The sequence below is a fragment of the Vigna unguiculata genome, chromosome 8 (assembly GCF_037176805.1).
Source record: "Vigna unguiculata cultivar grain cowpea cultivar isolate G323 ecotype 2 chromosome 8, ASM3717680v1, whole genome shotgun sequence".
In the NCBI taxonomy this organism is placed as follows: domain Eukaryota; kingdom Viridiplantae; phylum Streptophyta; class Magnoliopsida; order Fabales; family Fabaceae; genus Vigna; species Vigna unguiculata.
In genome coordinates this window covers 31,066,371-31,076,891 of record NC_140799.1, presented here as the reverse complement: position 1 = coordinate 31,076,891, position 10,521 = coordinate 31,066,371, and the positions used below count along the sequence as shown (strand labels likewise).

The 10,521-nt window shown below is 31.1% G+C and overlaps 1 protein-coding gene across 1 annotated transcript; it reads left to right on the top strand.

Annotated features, from left to right (window-relative positions):
* The first annotated feature begins 561 nt into the window (after positions 1–561).
* On the top strand, positions 562–1,875 carry LOC114193801 (AT-hook motif nuclear-localized protein 17-like). Its single transcript, XM_028083742.2, has one exon. The coding sequence runs from the start codon at positions 891–893 to the stop codon at positions 1,674–1,676; it is 786 nt and encodes a 261-aa protein (XP_027939543.1). The 5' UTR covers positions 562–890; the 3' UTR covers positions 1,677–1,875.
* The last annotated feature ends 8,646 nt before the right edge of the window (positions 1,876–10,521 follow it).

The following is a 10,521-nucleotide window of genomic DNA, read 5'->3' as shown; positions in this document are numbered from 1 at the left end:
AATACCCACATTAGTACATTACCAAATTGCCAACAGAGATTAACCGTCAGTAATTTACCCTGGTGGTACTTATATAACTTGTATTTTAGTACGTGCATGACAAAAAAACAAATGTTTATTTTGCACTCTTATAATTTAGAATAAATACTTCCGTTATTATACAATGTTACTACTATTAAATAGTAACAAATTATTTTGAAGATATTAGATTTAAGTTAGAACTAGAAACATTAAAAAGATAAAAATAAATACTGAAAAGTAATTTTATGATGAAAAAGATATGTAGTGGCAACGACATGATGTTAAGCAAAAATAATAGATAGGTAATTTTTGAAAATATGTTTGATAGTTTTTATTATAATAGAATCTAGAAAGTAAGAATATTTAAAAATACGGATAATTGGACGTAAACAATGATTGATGTTTGAATTGGGGGAAGAAGGAGAAGTTAGATGTGAGATATAATGATAGATAAGGGTAGGGCAAAGATTTTGAATTTATTGGAAGTAAGGGCGTGTACGGTGAGAGGAGAAAAAGGGAATCCCCTTACCCTAAAGAAAAACCCTTAAACCAAACACGTCCTTATCAGTTGCGTAGCAGAGTAAGGTCAGATCCTCCAAGACAGAGGAACCTCCTCTCCCAAACAAACCCAATTCTCCATCGCCCAAACATCTATCTCTGCTGTCTCATCTGTCACTGTGGGTCCCACTCTCTCCCACCACCTTCACCATTACTCTCTCTCTCTCCATAAAACCCTTAACACAACGCTTCTCTTCTCTGATCCAAAAATCCTTCTTCAACCTTCTTCACCCTTCCAAGCTTCACACAGTGCAAAAACAACGTAACACACGTGATGAGACAATAGCTTCAGGTTTTTTAAGCACATCAACATGTTCTCAAAACTTCATCCACAACACCAACCTTTTCAATTCTCCCGGGAATGTCAAACATCCGAGGACGATGACAGCCGGAATAGCGGTGGGCCTAACCTCGCGGCCCAGAAGCCCGTCTCCGCAGGCGATGGAGCTACAATTGAAGTAGTGCGGCGGCCCAGGGGCCGCCCTCCGGGCTCCAAAAACAAGCCCAAGCCGCCTCTTATTATTACCCGCGAGCCGGACCCCTCCATGAGTCCCTTCATTTTAGAAATCCCCGGCGGAAACGACGTCGTCGATGCCCTAGCCCGGTTCAGCCGCAGAAAGAACACGGGCCTCTGTGTCCTCACCGGTTCGGGAACTGTCGGTAATGTTACTCTCCGCCAACCCTCCGTCGCTCCCGCCGGCACTGTTACCTTCCATGGCCGCTTCGACATCCTCTCCATGTCCGCCACCTTCCTCCTCCACGCACCCCCGCCGCCGGTCCCTCCCTCCACCTTCTCCGTCTCGCTCGCCGGACCGCAGGGGCAGATCGTCGGCGGACACGTCGCTGGAAGGCTGCTCGCTGCTGGGACGGTGTTCATCATCGCCGCCTCGTTCAACAACCCCTCCTTCCACCGGCTCTCGTCGGAGGACGACGCGCAGAATAACTCCGCGTCCGGCGGCGGTGTCGGCGATGCGCAGTCACCCCCCGTCTCTGGTGGCGGCGCGGAGAGCGGACAACTTCCGGCGGAGTCGTGTATGTACAGCTGCCACCTCCCTTCGGATGTGATTTGGGCTCCGACGGCTCGACCACCTTTCTGATGATCTTATTTCGTAGCTGTTCTGTGAATTTTGTTTCGTTGATTGTGGGGATTTTTGTTTCGCCATTTTTTTTTCTTTCTTTAGTTTATTTATTAGTTGTAATGTTGCTGCTAGCTACTTATTTAGCTCTAGTTCTGAATAGATTACTCTGGTTTAGAGTTTTAGAATAACGCTTAATGCATGCGTTCTTATTGTTTCATCGTTGTTTTTTTCTTTCTTCACATCATTTAATTCTTCAAACTTGCTAAGACTTCATTCGGGAAAACATGTTTCTCATAGTCTATATCCAACATCTGAAACGAGACTTTACTGGTTTGATTATCATCTTACTTATGTATCAACTCCAAATCGCGTAATTAATGATCTCTAAAACTATTTTTGCCGATAACCCATTTGTAAAAAAGTTACGAATTTGTAAGAGAGAGGGGCTAAAATATTGGAACTTTAGTTGGTGGTGTTTAAAATATTACTTGAAGAAGATAAAAAAGAGATTTTTAAAGTAGGGAAACTTGTATAGAGTACGTGAAACGTCCAGAATGGAACTTTCTGGTGTGCTGGACCACATTTGGATTATGAGAAGAAAAGGGTGTATTAGATTGAGAAGAATGAAGGTTAGAGTTTGCAGAGTGAGTTAAGGGAAAAAATTAATGGGGGTTGAAGAGTGAGAGTGAGATATGCATTATTGTGGGTGCAGTGCAGCAGAGGAAGAAGATAACGCGATGCAAGTTGGTGACTGGTGGCACTGTGCATAGCTTTCTTGATTTGGAAAAAGTGTGTGGCAGTGGAGAACGTGGGAAGTGTTGTGGTTACCTGTTTCTAACATCAGCAGAAGTCACCTCTTGTTCCTTCTGTTTGGTTTGGTGTGGTGTAGTTTTGTATGTGTTTCTGTGTCCATCCACTACGGATAAATCCCCTCCCTCGCTTTATTTCTAGCTCTCATCTCTCTCTCTACTTGTTTTGTCTCTTTCTTCTGATTTCATCTCCAGAGAGAAAGAGAAAAAAAAGAAAGCAAAAGCCAAGTGTAAGTTGCAATATTCAACACTTGCTCTTTCCTTTATTGCATCGCGGTGGAAGCTTATTCTCAACGCTGATGGAACTCAAAATTCCAAAAATTATGACATCACGAGTGTTTCTTGTTTTGGTGATAGAGCTGAACCGATGGGGTCAGGTTTTGTTTTGGTGCAGTTAATGGACATTTCCTGTTAATTTGACATAGGAGAAAGTGATTTCTCGCAGCACAAGATTGGGTTGGTTTGGAATTTCAACAGTGATGTGCATTTTATCAAATGCTTTACCTGTAAAGTCTTGAGTGATGCAAATGTGTTACACTTCATTCAAATCATGATATAATGGTATATGGTGGATCCATCTTCTTCTTTTTCTGCCGCCATACTCTAAATAGGAAAATAACTATGATTCACTGCTCTCTTTTATGGCTTATAACATTTACTTCTCAGCTTCTGCTTATTTACTACTTGCTTTTTGTTTTATTTATTTTTAAAGTATCTTTTGCATTTTGTTATCACCAAATATCGGTGGCTTTAAGTCTTTTTAAGAACTTCCGTTTGGATTTAGGGTTTACTTCAAATCACTCTCTTTTGCTTTTTTCCATTTTCAGTGTAGTGTTCAAATTTGTTTTCGGTAAAAATCTCTTACAGTAAATTAAATAAGAGAAAACTTTGTTTGCTAACAAAAGTTCTAATATATATATTTTACATTATACATTAAAAAACACTCTTCTGAATCTCACTTGAATAACTTCTCTTTTTAATATTTATTTCACGTGTGATTTTTCTACTTGTATTCCATCTCCCATTCATATATAAGTTGATGACGTCTTATTTTATCTTTAAATGACAATTTTAAGTTGATGTTCTTAATTATTTATATTTTTTCTATCTATTTTAAATTCTTTATGTTGAATTTCTAAAATTTTAAAGTTAAAAGTAATATGATATTACAATTTAAATGGTTTATTATAATTCATAACATAACTTATATGTCTCATATATTTACTTATTTTTATTTTTAAATGTGTTTTTGTTTTATATATCACAATTTATAATATAAATTAATGTTTATTCTACACTATACTTATTCAAATATTAGTTTTAAAAGAATTACACATGAGGCATCAACTACCATACAAAATTTAAAATGGTGTTATATCTATTACGATGATATCAACAGATTTAAAATAAATACCACAAGAAAATTTTTATGTTTTTAGTAACGGTCAATTTCAATGATTAAAACTAATTAATTATTATATAGTAATTAATTTAGATATTAATTTATAAATTAAAAATTACTGATAACTAAAATATTTTTTATTATATATAAAAAATTATAATTAATTTTTAAATTAATAACTAAAATAATTTTTATTATGAATTGATATTTAATTTGTTATTAATATTAATTATCAAAATTTTGATTATCAAAGAAATTAGTTTATAATTTAATTTTTAATTAAGAAATTAGTTTTTAAATTGGTCAATAAACATTTTTTTTATTAAAATTGATTATTATTTAAAATTTTTCTTATACCGAAAAGTATAAAATTTGTTTTAAATTATTTTTATTTTCTTAATTTTAGATTATAATTTTGAAACAACTTTTTAAAATCATATACAAAAAGAATTTGATACTATCACCGTATATAAGTTATAATATATTTTAGTTCATTAATTATTTTTACAATAATTATCTTAAATAAATATGTGTTTTGTGTGTTTTAAGAGTATGTATCATATTGTGTATTATTAAATTTTATTTGAAAAAAAAGGCGTGATAAAAGGTGAAAAAGGAAAAAAATTTATACCATTTCTCAATGTCTTAGTTTCGATCTTGACTTATTATTAAAACCATACGTAAAAAACGAAATAGAAAATAATAACGGCTAAAGAAAACAGATTTGAAATCTTAAAATTGTTAATTCATGAAAGAATATGAATATGAATATTATTATTATTATCTTTAAGAGGAAAAATCAATAATTTTGACATAATGAGTATTTAAAAAAAACACATTTTTAGGATGATATAAAGCATATTACTAAAAAAAACACATTCGATTTTCTTTTGAAATTTTTTTTTAAATAATACTTACAAGTTTTGTTATAGTTTTTTTTATGAATAATAATTTACAAGAAATTATTATTAAATCTTTTACAAAATATTTTACATAAAACTATTTTCACAATAAATTTTAAAAAAAATATTTACGAATTTTATAATTTAATAAAAAAATAATTATCTATAAATAAATTATTTGTTAATTAAAATTTTAAAAAAATAATAAAAAACATTTTTGCAAAATTTATATCGAATTTGTAAGAAAAATTCTATAAAATAAAAAAAATTAGTAGTGGTATAAGTTGCTCAATTTATTATATAAAATCAACAAAAAGATATTTTTGCATAGATGTATAAAATTAACTAAATTAAAGAATTTCTTATGAAGAATTCAACATATATAAAAGTAAAATAAATAATGGTGAGAATAATCTACTTTAAAGTATTAAATCATAAAATATCTTACAAAATATATAGAAAATGTTCTTTATTTAACAAATGGTTAAGTATGTTTTTAGTACCTGAACTTAGACATAAAATTGGAATTTGTTTCTCTTTTAAACTTTGATACATTTTGATCTTTAAACTTTAAAAATGAAGGGATATAGTCCTTTTAGACCAATTACATTAAATTTTTGACATGTCAATCGATGTTTTATGCTAGTATTTGAGTTGTTTACACAGTTTGACACGTTCTCGTTTCAATATCTGCTGAAAAATGCATTTGACACGTAAAAAATATATAATGTAATTGGACTAAAAGGAGTATATCCGTTCATTTTTAAAGTATAAAGACCAAAATGTATCAAAATTTCAAACAGGGACGAATTCCAATTTCACATCAAAATTCAGGGAATAAAAACATACTTAACCCTTTGACAAACTTACATTATGTGAAATATTTCCCTCAACAAAGATTTGGATTCAACCATATTTTTATTTTTAATTTTATCCAATTTGACTTATGATAGACTTAACTTAATTTAATCAAGACTTTGGTGGATTACACTATGTGAATCTAACTTGATTTGGATCTCGTTCAACTTGACATGACTCGGGTTTAAGTTGATTCAAGTTTAGATCGACTTGACTTAAATCAACCTAACATGAGTTAAACTCGAGACTTAAGCTGACGTAGACTCAAGTTCACCAACCTTAACATGGACCAGTGTTTACTTGCTTCAACATAAGCCTTTCCAGTTTATCCCAATTGGGCAGGACTTAGTTTGAAATAAGTAAACTCTGATCCATGTTAAGATTGGTGGTATATATATATATATATATATATATATATATATATATATATTAACAAACATTTAATCATATAAATTATTTTGTAAACTTTTTATTGTTTAATTAATATTTTTATTTGGATAAATTAAAATATATATTACCTTTACATCTTGGAATATTTCATTATAATTAATAATTAAATCTTAATTTATAAGTATTAGTGGTTTAAGTTACAATATTATTACATATTTGCATACTTCAAACATATAATACAAAAAGTTAATATCTTCAACTATTTTTATTTCAATTTTTAATTTAAAAAAGTGAGTTGGTGGGTTAGCATGTCCTATTATCCCTTTGATCCACCAATTTAGTATACTTGGTGAGACGAGCCAAGGAAAGTTAGTGAGTTGAAAACATCAATTTGACCAGCGTACCAAGGTTTTCTTTTCCACCCATATGCCTAATATAGACCTATTTTAACTCAACTCAAATTGGCTTCTAATTAGTTCACCCTAAAGTAGACCCATGATGACTTGTCCTGCCTAAGCCCCTTAGAACTTGGTATGACTTGAACCTAACTCAGTTTGACATAAACTTGACCCAACCTAAATTGATTTTGGTCTAGCTTGATTAACTTAATATGATTCTAACTTGAGTTAACTTGACTTGAACCTAACCTAACCTAACCAAGACTAATTTGTTTCTAGCCTAGCTCAAATTGACCTTGACCCAAACTTGACTTGTGGTTGAACATGATCTAGCTTAGATAGATTTTGGTTTGGCTTAGCCCAACCTAGCTTAGGTTTGACCTATACAAGTTTGAATTTGGTGTAGTGCAACTTAACTTGCCTTGGGTCCAACCTGCTCTAACCTTGCATCACTTAGGCACAACCTAGCTCGACCTTGCATAAGTTAGACCCAACCTGACTGGTCCTACCTTACATAGATTTGATCCAATTTAGTTTTTCATAACTTATGCTAATTGAAGCTCTCCTTTATTTTGAATTTTCAAAATCCAAAAAAACTATTTAACTCATGTGTTATTATTATACATAGGGATGATAATGTAGAGTGGATCGGTCCGCAGACCTACAAGAAAAAGTGTGGGACAAGCTGTGATTTTGAGCCTATTGGTCCACAGAAACTCGACCCACATAGTCCACAGTCTTTACTAGGGATGTCAACGGGGCGGGTAGAATACGAGTAATAGCTCCCCCGTACCCTATCCGCTGGATAAATATTCGTCTCGTACCCGTACCTATATCCGTCGGGTATCCGTTATGCGGGTATCGTCTATTTTTTTTCATATCCGCGGGTATCCACCGGTACCCATGGATATTTACAAAAATATTTAAAAAATAAATATTTAATTTTAAATTCAAATAAAATAAAATAAAATACATCATTGTCATAAATTTTAAATAAAGTTTAAACAAACTCAAGCCATACAAGTTCAAATAATTATAAAAATAAATATAAAATGACGTTCAACACAATGAAAATTCTTTAATTAGTGTTTTGATCAACAAGTCTTGAAAAATAATCAAATAATAAATCCCAACATTCACGTGCCAAGTATTCTTATTTTGATTTCATCATTTGACAACAAGCATACCATAAATGTCACTGTCTATATAGGGTTTGATGTATATGCCCAACTTCAAAGAAGGGAAAGAGAAAAATGTCAAGGGATGTACTTGGAAGAAGACAACGTACCAATATTTGAAGCTGAAAGAATGAAGACAGAAGAAAATAAGATGTGCAGCTTATAAAATATTAGATTAGAATGTTTTTTACTAATATATAAGGGCATTTTTGTGAATTAAAGTTTAACGGGTACGGGTATCCACGGGTACGGATACTATGATACCCGTACCCGTCCCGTTAACATGCGGGTATCAAAAATACCCGTACCCGCTGATAGCGGATATCCATTTTTTAATATTTGTTTCCCATTGTAAGTTTTATATGTGAATACTCGTGGGTACGAAAATTTTTGAAATTCTTAGTCTTTACATACTTGAGACGGGACAAGATCTGTTGACTTGCTAGCCCACAAATTTTCCCCAATTCAATCAAGCCTAATTTCTTTTCGCACTACTTGGCACTCACTTAGTCTTAAGTTGTTTCACGTTCTCCTTCCTCACCTTACCACTCACTGACCTCACCAACCTACAAGCAATACTATGATCCTATCATGCAATTTGATTTTCATCTATAGTTCTATATGTTAAATTCTCTTGTTTGATTGCTATGATCCATGGGTACATAAAATTGAATTAAATTTATGTGAATTTTGTATGTCCTTATACGAACATAGTTGAGATTATGTATATTTAATTTTAACTTTAAAAAAATTATTTTTAAGCTAAAATAAATATCTTTAAATAAAAATATCATCTATAAAATAAATATAAAAAATATTTATAATAAAATTTTAAAATTATTTATATTTCATTTTAACTCTAAAAAAGTGAAAACACGCGCGTGTGTTTTCACTGGCCTTTTATAATAGTAAGTTTAAATTAATTATTTATTGATATAATTGTACCCTTATTTTTTAGTCTGTAATATTTTGTCTAATAAAAGTTTGAAATAGCTATAAGGATCCTAATCATCATTTTATCCTTCTTCCAACCATGCTTAACAAAGTAATTAAGATTGTAAAAAGGCTTTAATTCAAAATGCAGAAAAGTTAAATATATTTTTTAGTATCAAATTATTTTTAAAAATTAATTTTCATCTTTAAATTAAATTATACATTTATTTTGTTTCTACCCTTTACAAAAGTAATAGAAAAGAACAATTTAACAAACTGTTTGTTAGTGTACATTATATATAAATTATTTTAGAATTCAATTTATTACATGGTAAATATTTTACATAATGTTTCTTAAAATATATTTTACATGAATTTTTATAAAATATAACAAAATAAGTATATATACTTTCCCTTAAAGCATAATTTTTAAAATAATTAGATGAAGAAAAAAAACATTATAAACAATCATAATTGTTCATATAATCATTAAAAATGATTTGTTTTCAACCACGGTAGAAAGAAAAAAAAATTGTTTAACACTAAAAATAATCATTTGACAAAGAATTACAAGAATTAAAGGATCATAAAAAAAAACTTTTTATTTATAAAAAAAATGAAAAATAATGAACAACAATCTTTTGCAGTGATTAAAATATCTTTAGCCAAAGATGTGATTAAATTAAAACCTTTTGCAGTGGTGATATAACGTGGTGTGGTGTGATAACTAATTTATCGTTCAAGCCTCCAAATTTTGAAACTTTGAAAGAAGAACAAGAGTGACCATTTCAATCAAACTTTGACATATTTCTTCTCTTGGACTGTTACCATGATGTTTTTCAACAACCACAAACCTAGAAAAATTGACAAGCGTTGGAGAAGGTGACGTGAGGAAGAGAAGAAAAAGGAGTTAGCTTAACTGCAACAAAAATGGAGTCTGCTGGAACCTTTGACGGGGGAAACTTGGTACCACATTAACATTGATTTAGGTAAAAGTATTACCACAAAGTGTTTTCAATGGATTTTTTTTATCAGTTCTGCGAGTTTTGTTAGTTAACATGCAAAACACACTGTTCCAATTATTCCAGAAACTGTATCAATTATGAACCCTTATTAATTACTGTCACACTTATTGTTTGCATTAAATGAATAAATTCACAACTCATGCTTATCGGTAACCATAAACTTACCCCATTCTTCTACCTAATCTCTGCCCTAACCAATGCATAGCTATTAATATGTTTCCTATCAAGTCTACACCTTAACACCCTTTTGACCCACCAAAATACATGATTTGGGACACATGCGTCAATCAAATAAGGAGAAATAAGATTTAGGAACTTAGTTAGTTAACCATGTTCACTTTTGTGGTTGTGATAAACCAAAAATTTTCATGTTATCATTAACCCATTCAACTTTTCTTTCTTCTTTCTTCACTATTATAAGAACCGTACAAAACTTTCTTTAGGTTTTTATAATCTACTTTCCCTCTAAGTAAAATGACTTAAAATATAGATAAGAAAAAGAGGGGCAAGGTATTCCTTTTCCAATCTTTTTGAAAGCTTCCCACAACATTTATTTTCATGTTTAGTGTTTTCTCATGTTAACTCCAATGACATACTCGATTATAAAAAAAGAATTTTCATTTACTTGCAAATGAAAATGTACATAGCTATTATATCCGTATAGTTTTTCTTTAGCTGCTCAACTCCTAGCAAAGTTGAGTTTGAGACTCAAGCTAAAAAAATTTCAATACACATTTTATGGCCATTCGCAGCATGTAGCAAATGTTACTTCCTTCACCTCACATTTAACCCTTGTAGCATTTTGTTTTTCACTATTTGTCTAATCAAGCTTACTAATTCTTCTGCTGCAATTAAAAAAAACCAGAAAGGGACTAACAAATCGACCGATTTTTTTATCCTTAACTCTTGTAGAATTTGCCTTGAGAATGAGACTGATATTGTTGATTCAAACATCCTTTTATCTATGA

Bases quoted from the DNA above. Each gene is read 5' to 3' on its own strand.
- LOC114193801 (XM_028083742.2), top strand. From the start codon at position 891: ATGTTCTCAAAACTTCATCCACAACACCAACCTTTTCAATTCTCCCGG.